We start from the raw sequence: 25,849 nt of genomic DNA, 5'->3' as shown, positions 1-25,849 counted from the left end.
TAAATATCTCCCCAAATAAGAATGTAACATATCATTTATAGGTCACAATTTAGGAGCATTCAATGGAGGGAAGGAAGAAAATGGCGCCCCCACCCAGTGATCATAGGGATTGATCACAAGGGTGGGATACGCCGCCAGTGCTCATATAATGCATCAATTGCTATAGGTGGACATCCGAATATCCCATTCTAGAGGCAAGCAACATTCCAGTCTAAACACAACAAAATTAAACAAAACATCATTATTTCCACATATGTTTATCTACATATATGCATATTCTTTGTTAGAAGAATGCATCAATTAAAGATTATTTTATATTGACTGAGTAAATAAAGCTATAGAAAGGGTTTGAAGCTTATTGCTTCATTTAAGATGGGGAAATTGTGTCGCCGACAAATTAAAGACCCATTTTGTTTCTCTTTGCAATAGATTTTTATCAACACTCCCCCACCTCTTTCATTTAGTGGGATGTGTTGCAAGGCAAAGAAATTGAAGCCATGATAAAGTCCCATGTGTCTACTAATAGGACCTTCAAATTTCTTACTTTTAACTGACTTAACATGGTCTCGAATTCGATGGAAGAAGGGTCTTTTTGTCTTTCCAACATAAAAGGCCTTACACTCACATTGCATATAGTACACCACACCAACTGTCTGGCAATTAGCACGAAAAGAGGGTTTATATAACCTGCCATTTGGAAGAACCATTTCATTGGCATTTAGCATGTATTTACAGAAATTGCAACTCCTACAAGTACCATTTGTTCTTTCATTTGATTTTGACTTTCTTGTACAATTATGGCTATGTACTAATTTATCTCTTAGAGTAATTTCAGGATGATTTTTTATATACTTAGCTACTGTATTGTCTGCCTGGAGGAGATACCAATATCTGTTTAAAATTGCTCGTATTTGGCTATGTTGCTCACAATATTGTGTAATAATTCGTACACTATTTGTGTTTTTAGGTCTTTTTCTTCTATACATCAATGAGTTTCTATCTTGATTTTTTGCCCTGTGATAAGATCTTTTCAGACATGACCTACTGTAACCCCTAGAGAGCAACCGCTGTTGTAAATCCATGGCTTCTTTTTCTAAATCCTCGATTTTTCTACAATTGTGCCTTAGGCGCAAGTATTGGCTGTAGGGAATACTTGTGACGAGTGGTTTTGGATGTGAACTGCTAGCACTGAGAATAGTATTCCCAGCAGTGCTTTTACGGAATAGGGTGGACCCTATAGTACCATCCTCATTTCTATAAATTTTTATATCTAGGAAATCGAGACTGGTCTGGCTGTAGGAAGTTGTAAATTTCAAATTAAAATTATTTTTATTTAAAGCATCAAAAAACTTTAAGGATGCTAAAGATTTTGTCCAAATTAGGAAGACATCGTCTATGAATCTTCTCCAAATAAGGACCCCGGATAGGAGTTCCTTGATGTCATCTCTGGAGAAGAGATCCCGCTCCCACCCCCCCAGGTACAGGTTGGCGTACGATGCGGCACATTTGGTCCCCATCGCCACCCCCTGTACCTGGAGGTAGTGGGAGCCTTTAAATAAGAATATGGTGTTAGTCAAAATGAACCTGAGAAGGGACACAACAAAATTGTTATAACCACTTGCTGAATTTCCTCTTTCGGATATAAAGCGCTCTACAACTCTCACCCCACAGTGATGTGGGATTGAATTGTACAGAGCCTCCACATCTATTCCTACTAGCCAAGAACCCTCGGGGACCACGATGCCATCTAGGGCTCTGATTAAATCACTCGTGTCTTGGATATGCGAGGGAAGGGCCATGACGTGTGGTCTCAAATAGTCATCAATCAGTTGACTAGCAGGTTCAGTAAGACTTCCAATTCCTGACACAATTGGTCGGCCTGGTGGCCAGGCCAGGTTCTTATGAACCTTAGGCAACGCATACATAGTTGGCGTTTTGGGATTTTTTACATTTAAGAGTTCTAATGTCTTCTTATCCATAATTCCTTTAAAAATAAGCATCTGAAATTAACTGTCTAAATTCGATTGTTTTTTCCAAGTAGGTCTCAGAAATCTTCCGATACCAGTCTCGATTTCCCAGAATATCCAAAACCATAGTCTCATAGCTTATCGTGTCCATAACTACCACATTCCCCCCTTTATCTGCTGATTTTATTGTTATATCGGGATTATTTTGCAAGGATTCAACAGCTAGCCTCTGGGTTTTATTTAAATTTGAGGTGGAATATTCTTTCCATTTTATCTGCTGTATTTCTTTTATCACTTGTTGTGTAAAGGCCCATATATTGGGATTAGCCTGCAATATGGGAAAGGATTGGGATTTTGGTTTGTAAAATTGTCGTGGCGGGAAGAGGGGTGCCTCTGAGTAAAGGACAAATCCTGGTCAGAGAAAGGCCAATCAGAGGATCCACCCTCCTCCCACAACTCCATTAAGTAATTTAAGGCCTTAAGCTCACTAAGGGAGAACTCCTGTCCCACAGGGGGCATATTGGAGGAAATTGTCTCCCAGGTGAGCTTCTATCCTTATAGTACAAAACTTTAAACATGAATCTTCGCGCGAATAGATAAATATCTTTTATTAAATCAAATCTGTCAACCCTTTGTGTGGGACAAAAGGTTAAACCTAACGCCAAAACTTGTACCTGATCATTGGTCAGAACACAGGATGACAAATTAATTACTTGTAAGTCTGCCAAATTTCCATTTTTATCATTAGATGATTGCTAACTGGATGTTCCCTTTGGTATTTGAAAAATAGGTGCTATGCGTACATCGTTATTAATAACAAGATTTTGACTCACCTTAGTGGTATTTACAGTAGGAGAAGAAGGAAAAGAAGAAGTGATATTTGAAGCTGAATCAACAGCATTAAGTGTAGATTGTGAGGGTGTAAAGCCCATGTTTGAAGGGCATGAGGAATAGTGATCAATGGTCATAAAGTGCAAAGTGACTGATTTAGATAGAAAAATAAATATGGTGCAGATAATAGGTCAAACAATATATGGTGATTAGGAACAAAAAAGAATCAGTCCAAAAAACACCATCCAAATTCAAGTATGGAATTTCTAATAGATCCTATAATTGCACTTCTTCTAATATCCAGCACCTCCACCAAGATACAGGGCCACCCGATGTGTGCAAACTGCTTACCAGATGGAACAGACCCTTTAATTATGGGGGGGTCAGTTCATGCCTTGATTTACAGGTTGAAGACAGGGTGTTAAATGGGCGAATAAACCAAGTAGTTCCAACTTCCACCAGATTAATCCAACCGAGTATAAGCCATCCACCTTGGAGTAATCTCAAAGCCCAGAAGCATAGCTCTCATAGATCATAATGAGATGACAAGGAAAAACTCTCATGGTGAAGTATATCGGTAAAGGACTTTTATTAAAGGAAATGCACTTACATTTTGGTTTACATGGAGCAAACAAGAGGTCCACTTCATAGATCTAACCCAAACTTCAGTTCTGGGTATTCACGTACATCTTCCATTTATTGTACAGCAAGCTTCTTCCCATGCAGGGGGTGTAGATCCAGCTCAGCTCCTTGATGATAACCCAGGTGTCCCAGCAGCCCTGGTGTCTGACTGTTATCCATGCATTGTGTATTCCTGTACACACACTTCCCAGTGGTTGACAGATCGCCCACCAGGACTGAGTGGGAGTCTGCTCTTAAGAGGAGATTGTCCAGGTACCCTAGTTCCACAATCCTCTGCTATCACAGTAATGCCAATACTGGAGCCAACAAGTTGAAGACCCTGGGGGGCGGAGGCGAGACCAAAGGGTAACGCCACAAACTGATAATGTTCTTCTCCTACCGCGAAGCAAAGAAAACGCTGACGTCCAGTGTAAATAGGGATGTGCAGATATGCGTCCTTGATATTGATAGAGGCCAAAAGGTCCCCTTGGTGTAGGAACGCCACTACTGTGCAAATGGACTCCATTCAAAACCTCTGTACCCGCACAAAGCAATTCAGAGCCTTGAGGTCCAGAATCGGACGCACTTTCCATTCTATCCTGGTAACAGTAAACAGGTTTGAATAATACCCTTCAAAGCGTTCCCGAGAGGGAACTAGCATGTTCACCTTTTGCGACAGCTGATCTTGTACCGCCTCTCGTAGATCCCTTAACCGATCTGAAGATAGGCGTAGATTGGACAAGAAGAATATTTTCGACGGTCAGGACCTGAATTCGATCTTGTAATCCGATTGGAGAAGCTTGTGGGCCCATACGTCTTGAATTAAGGAGGTCTCTGGTTCCGGACAGAAAACTAAGATGTCCCCCCCCCCCCACTCCAGATATGGGTGAGGGCATCCCTTCATGCAGACGGAGATTCGTCCGCAGATCTGGAGGGGCCTTTTTCCGGCTTACCCGACCACGACTTCATGCCCCAGATGACCTAAATGGTTTAGGTCCCATCTCCTATGTGCTGACAAATAAGGGCCCCATCTACTATGCGGTGACTTGCTTTTAGCGGATAGAGGAAGAAGAGTACTCTTCCCACCTGAGAGTCCTTTGATCAGTTCATCCAATAAAGACCCAAATATGTGGTCCCCCATAAAGGGGAGATCTCATAGAGCCTTTTTAGAAGCCTGGTCCGCAGACCAGTTTTTTAGCCACACCATGCGTGGTTAACAGCTCCACTGATTCGTGACAATTTTGTCACAGTAGGCGGGAAAAGTCCCTTTGCTGCTTTTAGGGGATCTGCGGCCCCGAGGGGACCAGCGCCCCCCCCCCCTCCCATGTTAAAATTTTCTGCACTGATCCAATCAGTGCATCCACCAGTGGCCTTGCATGCACAGTAAAAAAGGAATCATCCTCACCGCAGATCACCCAAAGTGCGTGGACGCAGACCCAGTAGAGGCGCAATATGCTAAGCTCTCCCTGAGAACATAACAAGCAGGGAAGGTCGCCGATCACAGTAAGGAGACGCCGGTTAAAAAGGTCCACAAATGGGCCACCTACTTGACCTAAGGGTCTCCCACCATAAAGAATATAGCCCCTTAGAAAAGGGAGAAAGGGGCCCGCCGTGATGCCGACACACAGGCAGAGTATCCCCACACAACATTGACACCACAGCGCCACCCAGTTTGGTGCCAGGCAGTCCATATGTACACCCCTCCTGAGGGGTGGGGGGAGGACAGACGCCCATCCGCTGCTCTATCACCCCGGTCAGCAGCTCAAACAGCCTGGTCAACAGCTCGGTCAGCTTGGCCAGCAGCTCAGTCAGCTAGCCGCGAGTAGGCCGCAAAGTCGTGGACTAATTTGGGGCCCGATTCGATCGCGAGTCCACAGTCAGCTCTGTTAGCCTGATCAGCAGCTCGGTTAGGAGCTCGAACAGCCTGGTCAGTATCTAGGACAGCTTGGTCAGTCACTCAGACAGCCAGCTCTATCAGCCGCAAGCGGCGGCCTAAATTTTTGGCCCACTCTGGCTGCGTGAGGCAATCCGTCGGCATCTGCTCAGCTGGGTTAGGCCTCGGTCAGCTTAGTAGGTCCCTTCTGACAGCTTGTTCAGGTACCCGGAGAGCTGCGGCCTGAATTTTTGGCCTGACTTTCGCGCGCATCTGTCGGCAGTACCCTCGGTCAGGCACTCGGACGGCTTGGTCAGGTACCCAGACAGCCACGAGTAGGCCACGGACAAAATTTTCGGCCCGATCCAGCCACGTGGGGCGCAGGCCCACGAACCAAGAGACATCCGCTCCCTCCAGCCTATAACAACCGCAGGGAGCCCTAAGGACATCCCTGCCCCAGTCACTAACCCCAGGAGGCCGGGAACTTGCTCAAAGACCCCCGTGTGCGATCCGGACAGCCCCGTCAGCAACAACCACATCCACCACCCCCCTTACTGGAGCAAGTGGCAAAGCCAGCTCCTACATCACTCCGGGGGGGGGGGGCATAGGAGTAGGTTGAGCCAAAAAGACCGCCGTGACTGTTAAAGGGGCTGGGGGGAATGGGGGTCCGACCATCCCAAGGAGGGGCCCACGTCCACCCCGAGGAACCACAAAGGGTGAGGGGGGGGGATACTACTCACCATACCATGGACCGGATGGGCAAAACTCTGGGCAAACCACCTCCCAATCTTAAAATAGGGGGTGCTGACGGACAAGGGGTATGCTGCTACTCAAGCCGAACCAGGTGTTGTGCTTCTCCGGCAGTGTGTTTCACTCATGGGCCAGCCCCTGTCCATTGGGGCTCTGTCGTGGCGAGGCCTAGCACGGAGCTGCGACCTGCACACGCTCGCTGGCCAGAATGGGAGACCTTAAGGATCTAGAATTTCCTGTCCGGCTGTTGAATGTAGTTCTCTCAGGAACATAACTAGCTAAAAAAATAAATAAAACGTTAACAAAAAGGTTCCCTTTCAAATAAACATGCTAAGACCGAAGTCCCAGCAGGGAACCAGGTCTTAAACCTAAACTAGGCAAAACAAACTGAATCCTATAGCAGAGTGAGTGGGTGTATGCCTTCAGGGACTGCCCTATAGGCGTGGTAAAGCTTTTTCCTGCCTAGTGTTCTACTCCTGTAGGGGGCAGCATAACCCAATGGTTAAGAATATGGAGATGTGTTTGTCAATAAACGATAGAGAAACTAACACTGCACATCACCCTGAATACCGCACCCCAACGTAAAAATATGCTAGTTGCTGGTCAGAGTGGATGGGAAGATGGATATAGCCAAATACAGGGCAATCTTAGAAGAAAACTTATTTTCCCTGCAAAGGACTTGAGACTGGGGTGGAGCTTCGCCTTTCAGCAGGACACTGACCCTAAACATACAACCAGAGCTATAATGGAAAGGTTTAGATCAAGGAATATTCATGTATTAGAATCGACCAAAGTCCAGACCTAAATCTAATTGAGAATCTGTGGCAAGACTTGAAAATTGCTGTTCACAGACACTCTCCATTCAATCTGACAGAGCCTGAGCTATTTTGCAAAGAAGAATGTGCAAAAATGTCACTCTCCAGATGTGCAAAGCTGGCAGAAACATACCCAAAAAGACTTGCAGCTGTAGTTGCTGAAAAAGATGGTTCTACAAAAGTAATGACTCAGGGGGCTGTATACAAATGCACGCCACACTTTTCAGATATTTCTTTGTAAAAAAAATATAAAAAACATTTATCATTTTTCTTCCACTTCACAATTCTGTGCCACTTTGTGTTGGTCTATCACATAAAATCCCAATAAAATACATTGTGCAAAAGATAAACAAAACCAGGCGCACATCCAACCTAGTGTATTATAGTTTTTATTAAAGGAAAATTAATCAATATGAAATGCACTCACATGGTACAGCAAGTACTGGACATATGTAGGTTCCACTCCTGCTGTATGGCCTCTTCAGATCCCGCACTGTACCCACTCAGTGTCCCCTGGAAAGTGAAGCTCCCCTCAGGACGAGCGATCCGCTGCACCTCCGGCAGATCCAGCACTTTCCCACTCAGTGTCCCCTGGAAAGTGAAGCTCCCCTCAAGACGAGCGATCCGCTGCACCTTCGGCGTCTCTGCCTAGTGTGCCTGCGCCCGACTCCGCTGTCCCCACCGTGAATCCCGCACAACGCACAAGGATCCAGGCAGAAGCCGATAACTATGGGGATGGAACAACTCTGGCAGATGATGGTAGAGGATGGAAACTAAGGCCCAGCACTGGTTGCTGTGACAACATGTTTCGGAGGCGTAGCCTCCCTCTTCAGGTCATAGCTATGTCAGTGCACCAGAACTATATGTACGTGTGTATATACTGGCCCCTTCCCCGCCCCTGGACTTAAAGCGGCCATACCAGGAGAGGCCCCACACGCTGGGAACACTTACAAGCATTTACAAGAGTCTATGATTACAATTAAAAGCGGCAACATATATTGCAACAAAAACGCATGTTATTGTTATATGTACATGGCTCATATTAAAACTCATAAAAAATGAATATATATATATATATATATATATATATATATATATATATATATATATATAGAACCTCGGTGTTCTATACTCCTAGCACACCAGCCATGCAAAATATAAATACCCACACATGCATACATAAGGATGCATGTGTATTATTAAAATGTTCCATATAAAAATATAATCCATATACAAAAATGTGAAAAATAAATAGAAAAAATATATATATATAATAGAAATTAAAAAAAAAAAAAAACTTTTTTCAAAAGACATTATCTCAAATCTCAAAAGAGTATTCACGTTAAGCTCTGAATTGCCACGCAATAACTAAGTTATATAAGGGTGTTACCTTCCAATTCTTCATTCAACCCCCCAGGCGACATGGAATCCAAAGTAAAAATCCAATAGTTCTCACGCATACATAACTTTGAGAACCTTTCACCTTCGGGGAGAGACATTGATATGGCTTCTATACCAAACACCTCCAGCCCTGCCGTACCACCCCCATGTGTAGTGCAAAAGTGTCGAGGCACACTGAATTTGGTCTTACTTTGTTCTATGGAACGGCGGTGTTCACCAAACCTGGTGCGCATTGTGCAAACTGTTCTCCCCACATAGATTAACCCACAGGGGCACCTAATTCCAGAGACCACAAATTGGGTACTACAGCAGATAAACTGCTTGATGCTGAAAACCCCACCATCTCCAGAGCAAAAGCTCGTCTTCCCATGTTCTATAAAGGCACAAGTTTTGCACCGCAACAACTTACACTTGTAGGTCCCCACCATATTCAGGAACGTAGGAATGTCCTTTATGCATGGTTGTGTACCCCTAATCCTGCTGGGCGCCACCAGAGTCTTCACGTTTTTTGCACGCCTAAATACTACTTTGGGCTTTTTTGGGAGTATGCGGCAAAGGGCCGTATCCTGTTCTAAAATTGGCCAGTGCTTCCGTATAGCCCTTTTAATGGCCCAATGCTGATCGTTATATTCAGTGATGAACAGAACATCTCGAGGGCCTTTTTTGGACATATAGTACCTACTACTCTCGCAGCCGTCGCTATACCGATCTCTAGCCCTCTGCACATCATCTCTCTCATATCCCTTTTCCATTAATTTATTAATGAGAACTTCAGCTTATGAAAGATATTCCTGGGTGTTCGTACAGTTCCTACGTAACCGAAAGAACTGGCTGAAAGGAATATTATCCTTCCATTTGCGAAGATGACAGCTCCTTCGCTGTAAGTAGGAATTGCCGGCAGTTTCCTTGAAATGTGTTCTAGACACTATATTACCATCCTGGGTGCTGGATAGTTCAAGGTCTAAAAACACCAGGGACTCCGCATCAAATACATGCATAAACTTGATGCCATACGCATTAGCATTGCAATAGGACACAAACCTATCAACTGTGTCTAATGAACCATCCCAAATGATGATAACATCATCAATATAGCGTCCATAATACACAAAGTGTTGGGAAAAAGGGTTTTGGGTCCATATATGAATCTTCTCCCAATACCACATAAACAGATTGGCATAGCAGGGGTGCAAAATGTGCACCCATAGCTGTGCCAGATTTCTGTCTATAAAAGGAACCCTCGAATAGAAAATAATTTCTTTCCAAGGCGAATTGTGTACACTGACAAATGAAATCAGACTGGAGAGGATGCATATAATCTGCTTCAGACAAGAAGTGTTCAACTGCCCTAAGACCCCCCTCATGGGGGATGGACGTATATAGTGAACACACATCCAAAGATAACCATAGATACCCTGACTCCCACCGGTAGTTGTTTAGATGTTCAAGGACTTGGGAGGAGTCCCTGATATAGGCCGGCAAGGACGTGACCAGTAGTTGAAGGAATAGATCAACATACCGGGCCAGCCTACTGGTTACGCTGTCCATAGCCGCCACAATCGGTCTCCCTGGCGGGCACTCGGGGTTCTTGTGGACCTTAGGTATGTGATAAAAATATGGCACTTTAAAATAGTTGTTAAGAAAGTATTGTTTTTCTGACTTGTTAATGATCTTATTATCAAAGGCCCGATTTACCAAGTCACGGAGTTCATTTTTGTACTCCAAAAGAGGGTCCCCCTTCAACACTTCATAAGTAGCCCCATCCGACAACAGTCTGTGTGCCTCTTCCAAGTAGTCCAATTTATTTTGGACTACTATACCTCCCCCTTTATCAGCAATGCCAACAACAAGATCTTGATTTTTCTTTAGATTACTAATAGCCGCTCTTTCTTCACGCTATAAATTGTGGGTGCTAATCTTCCCCTTGGGGTGAGAACAAAGTTTCTTGAAGTCGGCATACACCATGGAGTAATATGTTTTAATAAACTCACTTTTAACATGATGGGGACAGAAAGTGGATTTAGGGCGAAAGCTGGTGTGGAATTTACAACCCTACTTTTCCTCTTTTTACTCTGCTTCCCCTTTCCTCCTCTGACCCCTCTGGATCTTCTATTTTTCTTTTTTCTGTGGGAGGGGGGGCAGAATAAAAAAAACCCCATTAATGGCCCCAGGCATAGTCACACCCGTTGTGCCAACCATTGCTCCACCTAGATGGTGACCTTCAGGGACTGTGTTGCCCCTAAGTTCCGGTGTGACACTGCCAAGGGCCTCAAATGAATTGGACCTAGGGATAGTTATTATCTCCTCACGTAACTTTGGATCCGATGCCGGGCGACTCCCGTTCAACACAGGTCGTTGTCTTATATCAGTATGGGGGGCCCTATTTATACCTCCACTATAGATGTCCTTCTTTCCACTAGGTGGGGCTACATGTCTATTCCTACTCCCAACATCCTCCTTGTTCTTATTACCATTATCATAGTTGTTTTTATTCTTATTGCCATTCCTATTGTCTTTCTTCCTATATTCAGGGTCCCTATTGCTCCCCTTATTCATACTATTTATTTTCCTTGCATGGGGTTCCTCCCCTTTCCCTGCAACTTCTTAGGACGGACATCTTCCTCATCTTTATTTATATTACTGTTGTTCCTATTTTTCTTATCATTCTTATCATGTGATGTAATATTCTTCTCACGAGTGGGAAGGGAGGGATCTCTAGTTATATTCCAGTTCTTGTGTTCTCCTATGTTCTGGAAGGAAGACACACAAGCTACGTTTGACTGGTATGATTAGCGCACGGATGGTGAATATCACCTTGTGTGTATATGTTGTGTTCAATAAAATACATTTACATTTGGTTGGAACATGAAAAAAATGTGGAAAATTTCAAGGGGTATGAATACTTTTTCAAGGCACTATATCTATCTATACACATACACTATAATACCAAAAGTATTGAGACACCTGCCTTTACACGCACATGAACTTTAATGGCATCCCAGTCTTAGTACATAAGGTACAATATTGATTTAGCCCACCCTTTGCAGCTATAACGGCTTAAACTCTCCCCGGAAGGCTGTCCACAAGGTTTAGCAGTGTGTCTATGGGAATGTTTGACCATTCTTCCAGAAGAGCATTTATGAGGTCAGGCACTGTAGTGGGCGAGAAGGCCTGGCTCGCAATCTGCTCTAATTCATCCCAAAGGTGTTCTATCAGGTTGAGATCAGGACTCTGTGCAGGCCAGTCAAGCTCGCTCATCCATGTCTTTATGGAACTTGCTTTGTGCACTGATCCAAATCATTTTGTGGAGGGGCGAATATATCATCATTATCAGGTTCAAACGTGACTGTGCACCAGTGCACAAAGCAAGGTTCATAAAAGACATGGATGAGCAAGTTTGGGGTGGAGGAACTTGACTGGCCTGCACAGAGTCCTGACCTCAACCCACTAGAACACCTTTGGGATGAATTAGAGCGGAGACTGCGAGTCAGGCCTGCTCATCCAACATCATCAGCGCCTGGCCTCACAAATGCTCTTCTGGAAGACTGGTCAAACATTCCCATGGACACACTCCTAAATCGATAGAACACCATTGGGATGAATTAGAGTGGAGACTGTGAGCCAGGCATTCTTGTCCACATTAATGCCCGACCTCACAAATATGCTTGTGGAAAAATAGTTAAACAATACCATAGACACACTCCTAAAACTTGTGAAAAGCCTTCCCAGAAGAGTTGAAGCTGTTATAGCTGAAAAGGGTGGGCCAACTTATTATTAAACCTTACAGACGAAGACTGGGGATGCCATTAAAGTTCATGTGCGTGCATGTAAAAGGCAGGCATCCCATTACTTTTGGTAATTATATATACACATACATACACACATTTATTTGCATGTGCCCTCTTTTCTTGTTTTTAGTTCCAAGGAGAAGTCATGCTTTATGGACTTATATTAGGTTATAATGAAGTATTGCGATTTCAGGCGGCGAGTGTTCTACTCCACTATATATATATATGGGTATGATTCTCTCGCCGTCCTGAGAGGCATATAGGTGTGGGTGCCCTCAATGCCGCTTGTACTTATTACTGTTAACCACACAGTTAAAAAAAAAAAAAAGGGGGGGGTGGAGTACCGCGCTTCAAGGGAGGTATATAAAATGTAAAGTGGCTAAGTGATAATAAATGATGAAAAAATATTTTACCAATAAATAAATAACTAAAGTTGGTATCTCATGTGTTGTGTACAAGTATAAAATCAGATAAATAAAATAAAGCAAACTAATTACATAGGACAATGAATAATAAAATGCTAAAATTAATAAATCTATAAAGCCGTGTATAAATACAATATTATTCAAAATATATAAAATTATATATATATTTTATAATTATATATAATTAATAAATAGCAAAAGTGCTCATGGTGGTACTGTGTACAAAATAATTTATATGAAGGTGATATAAGTGTGCCAATAAAGTGCTCTGTGCAAATCAATATATATTCAAAATTGTTCTCTCAGTATATTCCCAAATGAGATAAAGTGCCAAAATATATCATAAAGTGTTCAAGTGTCCCAAACAACAAAGATAACGGGAAATGCAGATCTTCCTCTTCTGTGTGTCACAATAATAATATTTCTTCCACCTTTACACCATGTGACTCAAAGTGCTCTTCGGTGCTCATCACCTATGTGTGCTAAATTCTCACCTCAATGCCTCAGGTAATGCGCCTCTAGATCTACTAGAGATCCGATCTCTCCTCCTCTACTTCTCTGGGTATACAAGGTGGGGTATAAGGGATGGTGGAATATTCCTCCTTGTCTGGATCAAGCTGGGGCTCGCTGGTGATGCCTCGAATCTCAAAATAAGGGGCCAATATAGTGTAGTATTTCACTTCACATTTATTAGAGAAAAAAAGTAGCATTTAAAACTGCCGCTATCAGCCAATATGTCGCGGGAGTTGTTTCTCCGTGTCCCGGAGCGTCACTTCCGGTGCTCTGCCCTACGCGTTACGTCACTATCACACGTGACTTCTTCAGGGAACTTTAGTTATTTATTTATTGCTAAAATCTGATTTTTGTAAGATCTTACCGTAAAATCCTTTTCTCTTAGCTCATTGACAGACGTAGTCTTCTTGATTCACATCAATTGGGTTATGTTGTCTCCGCAGGAGTAGGACTAGGCAGAAAGAAAAAACGTTCTGGCTCCACCCTAGGGGCAGTCCCAGAGGGTATATCCTCCCTCTCTCTGCTACAAGGAATCAGTTCTGTTATAAAGCAGCAACAGAGAATTTAACCCAACCCAACTCAATGATAGAGGGGCGGGTACTACGTCTGTCAATGAGCTAAGAGAAAAGGATTTTACGGTAAGATCTTACAAAAATCCGATTTTCTCTGTCGCTCATTGACAGACGTAGTCTTCTTGATTCACATCAATTGGGACATCCAGAAGCAGTGCCACAAATGAGGGGTGGGATTGACAGAAATCAAAATCCAATCTAGAAGGCCCAACCGGTGCCAACTAGAAGTTTTAAAGGCTCATTATAAACAAAGAATGAGACTCAAATAAAAATTTCCAACGGAAAAAAACCCTCGAGGTAGACCACTGGTCTCCTCAAATGGCGGCCTGCAAAACCTTGCGGCCAAACGAGGCATCAGACGATGCCATTACATCAACTTTATAACTGATTCCTTGTAGCAGAGAGAGGGAGGATATACCCTCTGGGACTGCCCCTAGGGTGGAGCCAGAACGTTTTTTCTTTCTGCCTAGTCCTACTCCTGCGGAGACAACATAACCCAATTGATGTGAATCAAGAAGACTACGTCTGTCAATGAGCGACAGAGAAAATATTTTTTTCATCATTTTTTATCACTTAGCCACTTTACATTTTATATACATCCCTTGAAGCGCGGTACTCCCCCCCCCCCCCACCCTTTTTTCCTGTTCTACTCCACTGTCATGGTTTCTGTAGTATGCTGACATCTAGTGGTGGTCTGAGACCACTACAACTTGTTCACTAATGAGATTTTGATATCTTCTGCTTTCCTCCTCTTGTCCAGTTAGTTTAGTCCTAGCTAGACACGCCCCACTTCTTCAAGTTTCCCTTAGTCAGTTTTAGTTATTTGCAGAGAGCGCCCCTAGGAAATTCATTGCCTTCTTACTCTTCAAAAGGACTGTAAAAACATCCTCCGTACTGAAATTAGATTAAGTCAAATTGTGTTGGATTCAAATTCTGTGGCTTAAAAAGTCTAGTTGGACGTGAAGTCGGCAGGTGACCATACTGTCTGGACAGACGGGGTCTATGTCAATGCATAAAGCAGCATTTTAAACAGAATAATTATAAAACACTATTCAAAATAAAAGCCATCGGCAGCAAAAAAAGACATGGTTGTGACACTGATTTAGGAACAATAACTTTATTCATGTTTAATATTTACTAATATCTGCAAATACAAAAAAAATATTTTAGAGGAAATTCTTAGTTGCTCAGTTTCTAGATGGTTTCTTTACATATTTTGTGTGATGCTCACCTCTCTTGCCACAGAATCCACTTGGGACTGTGTCAGAATCATCTTTAAACCTGCATTATTATGGAAGAGAACACCACATACCATGCAATCAGCATTTTAAAATGTCACATAAAAGTATTTTTTTTTTATATTAATAAAATCATTTCCTTGGATATTTCAATAACGAAAACAACAGACATCTAGGGTATAACCTCTGCCCTTAGACAAATAACCACTAAGCAAAAAACAGATAGGCACCCCTCCCTTGTGAGCTCCCTTTGCACAGAATATAGAAATAGGTAGCTAGCTGTATTCGAAAATTTAAAATATCAAGCTACAGGTACGTATCCCTATAACTTAGGCTTGAAAAAGAGGGAAGTAGCGCATTGATCATCGCAGAACCCAGAGGATGATTAGTCCGCTATCAGTGGAAAGATCCCAGGAGCTATGAACTGGAGATCCTAGAGGGAGTAGCAAGTCAATCGGTGTGGGCCAATGTTTTCCAATCCAAAAAGATTCTTCCAGATAAACAGTCCAATGTCCAAGGTTGCTGAGGAAGTCCACCATCCAACTGTTCACACCTTGAATGTGAACTCCTGATATCAGTGAAAGATGTTGGACACTTCCTTTAACATATCCAAACTCCTGGTGACTTCCAGAAGTCATGCTGAAAGACCAATTGAGAAGATTGTAGAACAGTTACAGAATAGTCCAGAACTCCAATATGTTGAACAGAAGGGAGGACTGATTCTTCATTTCTTGATCCTAGACCAACAGAACAAGATTCTGCTTACTAGGGAGAGGGATAATATGTCCTAATGGGAGAGAACGGTGTGGTGTGTACTTTACCAGTTCCTGTCTGGCCAATTGGCAAATGAAGCCGGGGCCAGCCTCTAGTAAATCCGGGTGGGTGTCATGTGATCAGCTGTGGCCAATCACAGCTAATCACAACAAAACAAACTGAATGAATCGATTTCATTCAGTAAAAGCATGCATATAGCAATTAAATTCATTCTATATGCAAACATAATGTGTAAAACAAAAAAAACATAAAATACTGATCACTTCCCCAGAGCAGTACAAAGTTACTATGATAACATTATAATGCTCTGGTCAAAGTATGTTAAAAAAATCCTTCCCCCTTTGCCGCTTACCAAGACCTACGCTCACTCATTTTTTGACATGCGAACACATTTCAGTCTTTTGGGATCAAGTCCTATCCTTTACCTTCGGGATTACCCTGCTCAAAATTCCTAAAGACCCTCTTCTCTTGATCTTTGGTTATTGGTATAAACAACTCATAATTCGGTCCCCAATGAACTACACCCGGCATAAGGATTGGATTTTAATTTGGCTCTTAATTGCCAGGAAAGTCATATTAAAAAACTGGACATCTCCTACTTGCCCAAAAACGTCACAGGTCAAGCAAGAACTACTCCTGCTTTTGTATAAGGACAAGTTCAATACGAACCTTACTCTAAACGAATCCAAGAAAAGCTTCTATTAGTGCTAATTGGCTGTACTTTCCCCCCTTCTTCTCATACGGGTTTTGTTCACCCTCCTTCACTTCAATTTGTTTTGTTCTTTGTTATGCTTCTAGTGAAGAAATCCATCCAGTTTTCAATCGATTTTGACTTTGGGCTACGTTTTAATGCTTGCAAAAGTGTTAGTGCTATCCCCTCCAATATGCTTCACTGTGCATCTCCCCACTATGAGCCTTGCTGAAGTCCACAGTGAACTCCCCCCCCCCTTTTTATCTCTCCACTCTCTCCCTATTCACCCCCCCCCACCCCTCCTGAGTTCTCCCCCATTTTTTATCTCTAAAGACAAAAGATAAAACACAGAAAAGTTAGATTCTAAGGGTACGGGTTTGTCATTTCTAATCGTGTACATGATATACGATTAAAACCCTTGTAACTGTTTTATATATTCTGTATCGCAAATCCTTCAATAAAGTTAATTGGAAAAAAAAAATCGTAAAGATAAAAATATATATATATATATATTTTTTTTTTTTTTTACTATCAGTCAGTGTCCCTGATCACCGCCACACCCTATATAACGGCGCTGTACTGCACTGGTGACAGTATGTTAAAAAAAATTGTTTTTTTGGACCACTGATGCTTGAGGACGGAAGGCCCAGGAGGCACTAAGCGCCCTCATAGAATGGGCCTGAACAGGGAAAGGAGGAACCAGACCCTTGATGGAATAAGCCTGCACCACCGTCTGCCTGATCAATCTGGAAATGGATCGCAGCAGATGCGGCCTGCCCCTTATGAGAACCATCCGTAAGGACAAAAGGAATCAGATTTGCGAATCGACTAAGTCGCCGCCAGGTACACCCTAATGGCGCGAACCACATCCAGGGAATGCAAGGCAATTTCTTTTGGCTTAGTACACATTGAAGGCAGCACAATGTCTTCATTTAAGTGGAACCCCGAAATGGCCTTAGGAAGGAATGATCAACAGGGACGTAGCACCACTTTGTCCCTGTGAATCACCAGGTAAGGTGACTGACCGGACCACGCAGCCAGCTCAGAGACCCTATGTGCAGAAATAATAGCCACCAAGAAAGCAACTTTTTGTGACAAGGTAGCCAGAGGAATCTCAAGAATATTTTCAAAAGGCGGTTTCTGAAGAACAAGACAGTACCAGATTAGGAACCCTCGGGGGCACCAGGGACCGTACCGGAGGAGCCAGGTGGCGAACCCCCTGCACATAGGTGTGAACCAGGGAATTTGTGGCTAACGGCCTTTGGAAGAAAATTACCAAGGCTGAAACCTGGCCCTTGATGGTGCCCAGGGCCAAACGTTGATCTACAACAGGCGTGACACCGAACCCCCCCCAAGAATTACACCAAGCAATGTATGCCTTCCAAACTCGATGGTAAATCTTCAGAGAGGTAGATTTCCTAGCTTTCAACAGAGTAGGAATCACCAAATCTGACAACCCCCTGCCCTTCGGTACCTAGCTTTCAATAGCCAGGCAGTTAAAGCCAGTGACTTTAAAGCAGGGTGGGAGATCGGTCCATGAGACAAGACATGTTCTCCGAGAGGAAGTCGGCTACCAACCTGCGTACCGAGATCGTCAAGGCCAGTCTGGAGCCACCAGAATTACTGGAATCCCTTCTGCTTCGATTCTGCGCAAAAGTCTCGGCAGAAGCTGTAGCGGTGGAAAGGCATATATCAGGTGATATCGGCCCCAATAGTCCACCAGAGTGTCTGCCAGAGGGTCTCAGGACCTTGCCACAAACCTCAGAACCTTCTAGTTGATGGGCAAGGCTAACAGGTCCACATCGGGGGTCCCCCATCGGAGACACAGTTGTTGAAACACCTATGGGTGAAGGGACCATTCGCCCAGGCTCAGGGCCTGCCAACTGAGGTAATCTGCCTGCTAATTTTTTACCCTGGAATATGCACAGCAGAGAGGGCTGGAACAAATCGTTCTGCTCCCCTCAGAATGCCAGGCACTTCTTTGGCCGCTAGGGCACTTTGGGCCCCACTTGATGATTGACATATGCCACAGCCATGTCGTTTGTCTGATTGAATCCTTACCAGACACACCTGCAGGCGATCCGTCCACCAGGACAGGCAAAGCCTGATCGCCTGAATTTCCAGGATGTTGATCGGCAGACTGGACTCCTCCCGAGACCAGACTCCCAAGGCTGATTCTGTGCCCAGGACATTTTCCCATCTGGACAGGCGTGCGTCCGTGGAGACCACTGTCCAGTACAGGGAAAGAAAAGGCTTTCCCTGTCGAAGCGCCGGGGAGTGAAGCCACCAAATTAGGGATTCCCTTGTACACCACCTCAACAGGATCAGATTGTCCAGGGACCGTGGACTCTTGCCCCATTTGGCTAGAATCTCTTTTTGCAGAGGTTTGGCATGGAACTGAGAAAATGGAACCGCCTCGAAGGTGGAGACCATCAGGCCCAGCACTTGCATGCAAGTCTTAAGAGATGATTGGCGGTGGGATAACAGGAGCTGAGTCGCACGCTGCAATTTCAGCAGTTTTGTTTCTGGAAGAAAAACTCGGGCTGAGGCTGAATCTAGAGTCAGACCCAGGTAGTCCAGCTTGTTGAATGGACACAAAAGCTGATTTCTGAAAATTCAGAGTCCACAACATGATGTCCAGATCATCCTTTAGGACAGACAGAGACACTGTTTGCAGAAGTAAATACATATTCGCCAGCACACCAAGGATCTTGCAAAAGCAGTCCAAAAAACTTTATTCAAGATACGATCACATCAAAAAATGGTGCAACGTTTCGGAGCCGCACAGGCCTTCGTCAGGCATGTGATGTCATCCCCCTCTGCCTGAGTAAGGTAAACACCGTGGCCAACACTTTTGTGAACACCAGAGGAGTTGAGGAGAGACCAAAGGGTAACACCACAAATTGTTAGTGCTTCTCACCTACGGCTAAGCGAAGAAAACGCTGATGCCCGACATATATTGGGATATGAAGGTAAGCGTCCAGAAAATCCCCTCGATGAAGGGAAGCAACTACCGTGTGAATGGACTCCATTCTGAATTTCTGAACACGCACAAAGCGGTTCAGGACTTTGAGGTCCAAGATTGGACGGACTTTGCCCTCCTTCCTGGGAACAGAAAATAGGTTTGAATAAAACCCCTGAAAATGTTCCGACTCTGGGACTGGTACAATGACTCCTTGTGAGAGCAAATCTTGAACGTCCCGAGAAGGCCCTGAAGCCAATCTGGGGACAGGCGCAGGTTGGAAGGAAAGAACCTTTGGCGGGGGCAAGGAGCAAAACTCGATCTTGTAACCAGACTGGATCAACTCACGGACCCATCTGTCTTGAATGAAAGAGGTCAATGGGTCGGGAAAGAAGCAAAGATGCCCCCCCGCCCCATGTATGGGTGAGGGCACCCCTTCAGGCAGAGGAGGACTTTTCTGCGGGGCCAGCAGGGCACGCTTTTGACTTACCAACCCAGGGTCTCTTAGAACCTCCTGAGAAGGTACAGGAGGATTTTGAAACCTTGTCTTGCAACCCTACGGGACGAAAGGGCCGAGAACACAGGACCAGGTTTGCAGCGAGGCTCTCTGCTTTTTGTAACCTGCGTGAGATCTTTAAATGATCTTTTCCATGGAAAACTCCGAACAAACGGTCCCCCACGAAGGGGAGATCTGTCAGCAACTTTTTGGAGCCTGGTTCGCAGACCATCATTTTCAGACTTCTAGGCTCTTTACCATGTGACCAGCTGTGTCCAATCACAGCTGGTCACATAGTAAATAGGAAGAACCGTTGATCGGCTTTCCTCAGTTCGTGCCTGATAGGCACGAGTAGAGGAGTTTAGATCTGTGGCTCTCCTGACGGGGGGGGGGGGGTCTGTGCTGGTAATCAGATCATTGATTACCAGTGCAGACCCTTGGGTGGGTGCCACTAGAGCCACCAGGGATGCTCACCCATGGCCACCAGGGATGCCCACCCATGACCACTAGCGATGGCAATCAGGGCTCAGGGACCCTTTCAGTGCCCTCCCCAAAGCTGCCCATGATTGCCATTCTATAAGTGCCGCCCACCAATGCAACCTATAAGTGGTGCCCACCAGTGCCCATTATTGCCCACCAGTGCCGCCTATCAGTGCTGCATATTTGTGCCACCCCATCAGTGCCACCCCACCCTGTCATTGCAGCCTCATCAGTGCTCATCAGTGCAGGCAAAATATATCTATTTACAAAATTTTATAACAAAACAAAAAAACTTTTTTTTTCAAACTTTTCGGTCTTTTTTTTATTTGTGTAGCAAAAAAGAAAAAACCTTGCGGTGATCAAATACCACCAAAAGAAAGCTCTATTTGTGGGGAAAAAAATGACATAAAAATGGATTTTTGTAAGATCTTACCGTAAAATCCTTTTCTCTTAAGCTCATTGACAGACGTAGTCCTCCTTGATTAATATCAACTCGGGTTATACTGCCCTCTACAGGAGTAGGACTAGACAGGAAAGAAAACGTTCTGGCCACACCTTAGGGGCAGTTCCAGAGGGTATATCCTCTCTCTCTCTGCTACAGCAAATCAGTTATGTCACAAAGCAGTGTTTAGAGAATTTAACCCAACCCAACTCAAAAACAGAGGGGCGGGTACTACGTCTGTCAATGAGCTTAAGAGAAAAGGATTTTACGGTAAGATCTTACAAAAATCCATTTTTCTCTGTCGTTCATTGACAGACGTAGTCCTCCTTGATTAATATCAACTCGGGACGTCCCAAAGCAGTGCCACAAATGAGGGGTGGGATAACAGAAATCAAAATTCAATCTAGAAGGCCCAACCGGTGCCAACTAGAAGTTTTAAAGGCTCATCAATCAAAGGATGAGACTCAACTGAAAATCCAACGGAAAAAAACCCTTGAGGTAGACTTCAAATTGCGGCCTGCAAAACCTTGCGACCAAATGAGGCATCCGCCGATACCATCAAATCAACTTTATAAAATTTTGTAAAGGTATGCACCGACGACCAGGTAGCCGCCTTGCAAACCTGGACCACTGACGCCTGATGGCGGTAGGCCCAGGAAGTACTGAGCGCTCGAGTGGAGTGCGCCTTAACAGGGAACGGAGGATTCCGACCCTTAATAGAATAAGCCTGTACCACCGCCTGTCTGATCCATTTGGAGATAGTCGCGGCAGATGCAGGCAACCCCTTTCTGGGGCCATCCGTGATCACAAAAAGTGAATCCGTTTTACGGAATGATTCCGTAGTCTTCAGGTATACCCTGATTGCCCGAACTACATCCAAGGAATGCAACGCACATTCCCGAGGATGATTGGGCTTCGGACACAAGGAAGGTAGCACAATATCTTCATTCAGATGAAAATCTGAAACCACCTTAGGAAGAAAGGATGGCTTCGGATGAAGAACTACCTTATCCCCATGAACCACTAGATATGGGGAATGGCATGATAATGCAGCCAGTTCTGACACCCTGCGTGCAGAAGTGATAGCCACCAAGAAGGCCACCTTCTGGGATAATGTAAGCAAGGGAATCTCCCTGATATTTTCAAAGGGAGGTTTCTGCAGAACCGACAAAACCAAATTAAGATCCCGGGGCGGTAAGGGCGCGCGCACTGGTGGAGCCAAGTGCCGCACTCCCTGGATGAAATTCCGCACCAAGGAATGAGTAGCCAGCGGCTTCTGAAAGAAGATTGCTAACGCTGAAACCTGACCCTTGATGGTGCTCAAGGATAGTTTCTGCTCAACCCCCTTTTGCAGAAAAGCCAAAATTCGGGTCACCAAATAGGTACGTGGGGGAAATCCCAAAGATTCACACCACGCAATATAAGTCTTCCATGTGCGATAATAGACTTTGCTGGAAGTCGCTTTCCTTGCTTTAATTAGAGTAGGAATAACTGAAGCTGACAATCCTCTGTCCGTCAGTACCTGGGTCTCAATGGCCAGGCCGTTAAAACCAGCGACTGTAAAGCACGATGGAAGATCGGTCCTTGAGACCTCAGATTCTCCCAGAGAAGAAGTCTCCCTGGAGCGTCCGTGACTAGCCTGCCCAAGTCGGCGTACCCGGTTTGACGAGGCCAGCCCGGAATTTCCAAGATAACTGGAGTTCCCTCCACCTCTATCCTGCGGAGAAATCTCAGCAGCAACTTGAGAGGGGGGAAGACATATAATAGCTGATACTGCCCCTACGGGCCGTTCAGCACGTCTGCTGCGTCCGCTAGAGGATCGCGGGCGCGAGTTACCAACCTCCGCGCCTTCCTGTTGAGCCGATATGCCAAGAGATCAACCTCCGGGATGCCCTACTGAAGACACAGCTTATAAAATCCTTGGTGATCGACCTAAGTCCTCACCATGACATTATCTGACTGGATCCGAACCAGGCTGCCCTAGAGCTGCTTGGTCCAGGCAATCAGACCAAGTCTGATCACTCTCAGTTCCCACACATTTATCAGAAACTTGATTCCTATCGGAAGTGATGACTTTTCCTGGCTGAGCTTTAGAGACCGGAGTCACCGGACCAGAGACTCCCTGGTCCGCTTGCTCAACCGGATCCGATTCCTGGAGGGAACTGGGAATGATCCTTGGAAAAGGTAAAGAAAACGTTCTGCTCAAGGAACGGGAACTACCGCTCCTTGTAGCATATAAATGTTGGAAGGGAAGAATCGCACCGGTAGAAGTGATCGACACCATCTTGTATCCTGATCGTATGATCTCCTGAACCCCTTTGTCCGGGATTCAGGAAAGCCCTGGATCTGAACACCGGTGAAGACATCCCCCCACCCGAGCTGGGTGGGGGCGCACCTTCAGGCTGTATTAGCCTTATCTTCAGGTTTGGCTGAGTCGGCCTTTTGTTTACCCGACCAGCGCCTTTTGAAACCTCCTGAAGGGGCTTTGCCCTTCACGCTTGCCCCAGCGGAGCGAACGAACCTTTTATGAGCGGAAAAGAAAGGTCCTCGCCTGTTACGAGGTCCTTTAGCTTTAGCAGTCTGCGGCAAAAAAGTGCTCTTACCCCCAGTGACATCCTTTATGATCTCATCTAGGGTGGCCCCAAACAGGCGATCACCTTGAAAAGGGAGATTCGCCAAAGCTTTCTTGGAACCTTGATCCGCCACCCAACATTTTAACCACAACACACGTCTGAGGACTACTGCTGACATGGATGCATGTGCTAACAAGGGAGTGGCATCCAGGGCTGTGTCACATACGAACTGTAGTCCTTGTATAATTTGCTCCATCAAATCAGACGCTGCCTTGGGGATACTTCTCCCCTTCAAGTCATGGCGTAACAATTTCGCCCATTCTGTCAATGTTTGTGAAACTAAACCAATGGCAACCACCGGTCTAAAGGTTGACCCTATCAGGGAAAAGACAGTGCGGGATTCCGCTTCCACCTTTCGATCCACCGGATCCTTAAAGGACGGGGCGTTCTCCAACAGGATAACAGTGGCTTTATTTAGTCTGGAAATCGGTGGATCCACCACTGGTGGTACCGTCCATTTTTTAATGAGGGATTCCTCAAACGGATAGCGTCTAGCAATGCGTTTGGAAACCGTAAAGATTCATTTCGGATGATCCCATTCTTCTTTAATCTTACTACCAAAACATTTGGGTAAGGGAAACACCTTCGCCATCTTGGTACGCTTGCTAGTATCAAAAGGAATTTCCATCTCGGTTATCTCTGCCGATGTAACCTCAAGTCTTAGGGTTTCCCGGACGGACACAACTAGTGCGTCCACCAATGCTTCTTCTTGTGTTATGGCGGAGGTAGAAACATCCTCCTCACTATCTGAGGAGACATTACCTGAGACAACAGCCCTTGCAGAGGGACCTGCAGCTGCAATGACCATCTCAGAATCTGAATCTGAAGTATCAGATGAAATAGGGGTAGGCGGGGGTCGCTTTCTTGACCCCCGTCCCTGATAGGCCATCTCCACCCGGGATACCAAAGACTCCAAAACTGCTGTAAATGCATCCATACTCTGTGAGACACTGGAGGGTCCTGCAGCCACCTCGAGGGGATCAGGTGGGGATACATGTGCGGCAGGGTCCATGATTATGCAAGACACTTGCCGGCAAAAAAATAATTGCAATCAAAAAAAAATAAAACTTTTTTTTTTTTTTTTCTTTTAGTCCCCCAGCGCAGTAGCGCCCCTCAGTGTTACCTGCTTTTGGACCCCTACAGAGAGAGAGAGAGAGAGAGACCCCAAGGCTCACCACTTGATGCTCAGAAGTTTCAATACAACCTGTTCCAGCACTATCTGTTACAGACAGGAAGTCTTTGGCTTTGCTTTCCCGGGTAAAAGGAGGTGGCTCTGCCCCTTTACACGCCTTCCGGCGCCTCCCCATAGCTCCTTGAGGTGTTTGGTCACCTCAAACATATCCGCCCCCATGCTAGAGACACGAGGCTACACCAAAATGGCGGCCTCGTGCGATCTGCAGGAAAATGGCGGTGGCCCGTGTAGGATAGCGGCGGCTTGCAAGCTAGCAGCGGCCTGCGGGAGTGTGTGCTCGGCCTGTGCGGCCTGCGGGAGGTGTCCTGGGCCTGTGCGGCCTGCGGGAGTGTGCGCTCGGCCTGTGCGGCCTGCGGGAGTGTGCGCTCGGCCTGGGCAGCCTGCGGGAGTGTGCGCTCGGCCTGGGCAGCCTGCGGGAGTGTGCGCTCGGCCTGGGCAGCCTGCGGGAGGCTGTGCGGCCTGTGGAAGTGACCGGCTCTCTGGAGGGATGGCGACCTGCGGATGCAGTAACTCAGGCATAGGCATCGGCCTGTATACACACTGACAGGTAGGCTACCTCTAACCTAAATAGTAATGCCTTTTAGTAGTCTGCCACTGACTTCAGGCACCCTTACACTCATATAGTGACTTTAGATAGTCAGCTCCCAAACCAAGCCTCCTGGTTTCTTATTCACAAAATCACACTCAAATTGGGGGATCTGTGTTATAGGATAGAGAAGGGACCCAGAAACTGAGTGTCCGACCATCCCAGAGAGGGGCCCGCATCCACCAACAAACCCGACAGGGGGAGAGGGGGAACATTCTACTCACCATACCGGAACCAGGCTGGGGCCAACTCCTGACAGAACCCCTCTCCACCGGGGTGGGGGGGCTGTCGACCAATACGGACGCCGTGACTCAGTTTGCAACTGGTCATTGGCGTCCAGGCGAGACGTTTAACTCGCAGGGTCAGTCCCCGTCCAGTGGGACTATGTCGCGGCCGACCCAGCGCGGAGCTATGGCCTGCACGCGCTCGTAGGCTGAACTGAGGTGACCACTGGATCTCAACATCCAGCCCGTCGCCCAGTTTTCAGCGTACTTGCTTGAAGATCTCACAGGAACACTGGAGAAGAAAAGCTGCCTAAAAAAAGTATTTCTAAAAAAATCTTGCCAGGACCGAAGATCCTAGCAAGGAATCTAGGTCCTTACTCCTAACTAGACAGAAAAAAACTGATTTGCTGTAGCAGAGAGAGAGAGGATATACCCTCTGGGACTGCCCCTAAGGTGTGGCCAGAACGTTTTCTTTCCTGTCTAGTCCTACTCCTGTAGCGGGCAGTATAACCCGAGTTGATATTAATCAAGGAGGACTATGTCTGTCAATGAGCGACAGAGAAATTTGGTTTAGG

The 25,849-nt window shown here is 45.5% G+C and overlaps 1 protein-coding gene across 1 annotated transcript in view; it reads right to left on the bottom strand.

Moving 5' to 3' along the window:
- CCDC9B (coiled-coil domain containing 9B) overlaps nt 1–25,849 on the bottom strand; it is a 364,648-nt gene that overhangs the window by 131,700 nt on the left and 207,099 nt on the right. The window contains exon 10 of the mRNA XM_082275011.1: nt 14,788–14,837. Coding sequence (XP_082131137.1) covers nt 14,788–14,837 — 50 coding nt within the window. The remainder of the gene's footprint in view (nt 1–14,787; nt 14,838–25,849) is intronic.

This window comes from Pelophylax lessonae, assembly GCF_965119305.1.
Source record: "Pelophylax lessonae genome assembly, chromosome: 13".
In the NCBI taxonomy this organism is placed as follows: Eukaryota; Metazoa; Chordata; class Amphibia; order Anura; family Ranidae; genus Pelophylax; species Pelophylax lessonae.
Note: the sequence above shows the minus strand (reverse complement) of the source record. Positions and strands in the feature narration are given on the sequence as shown.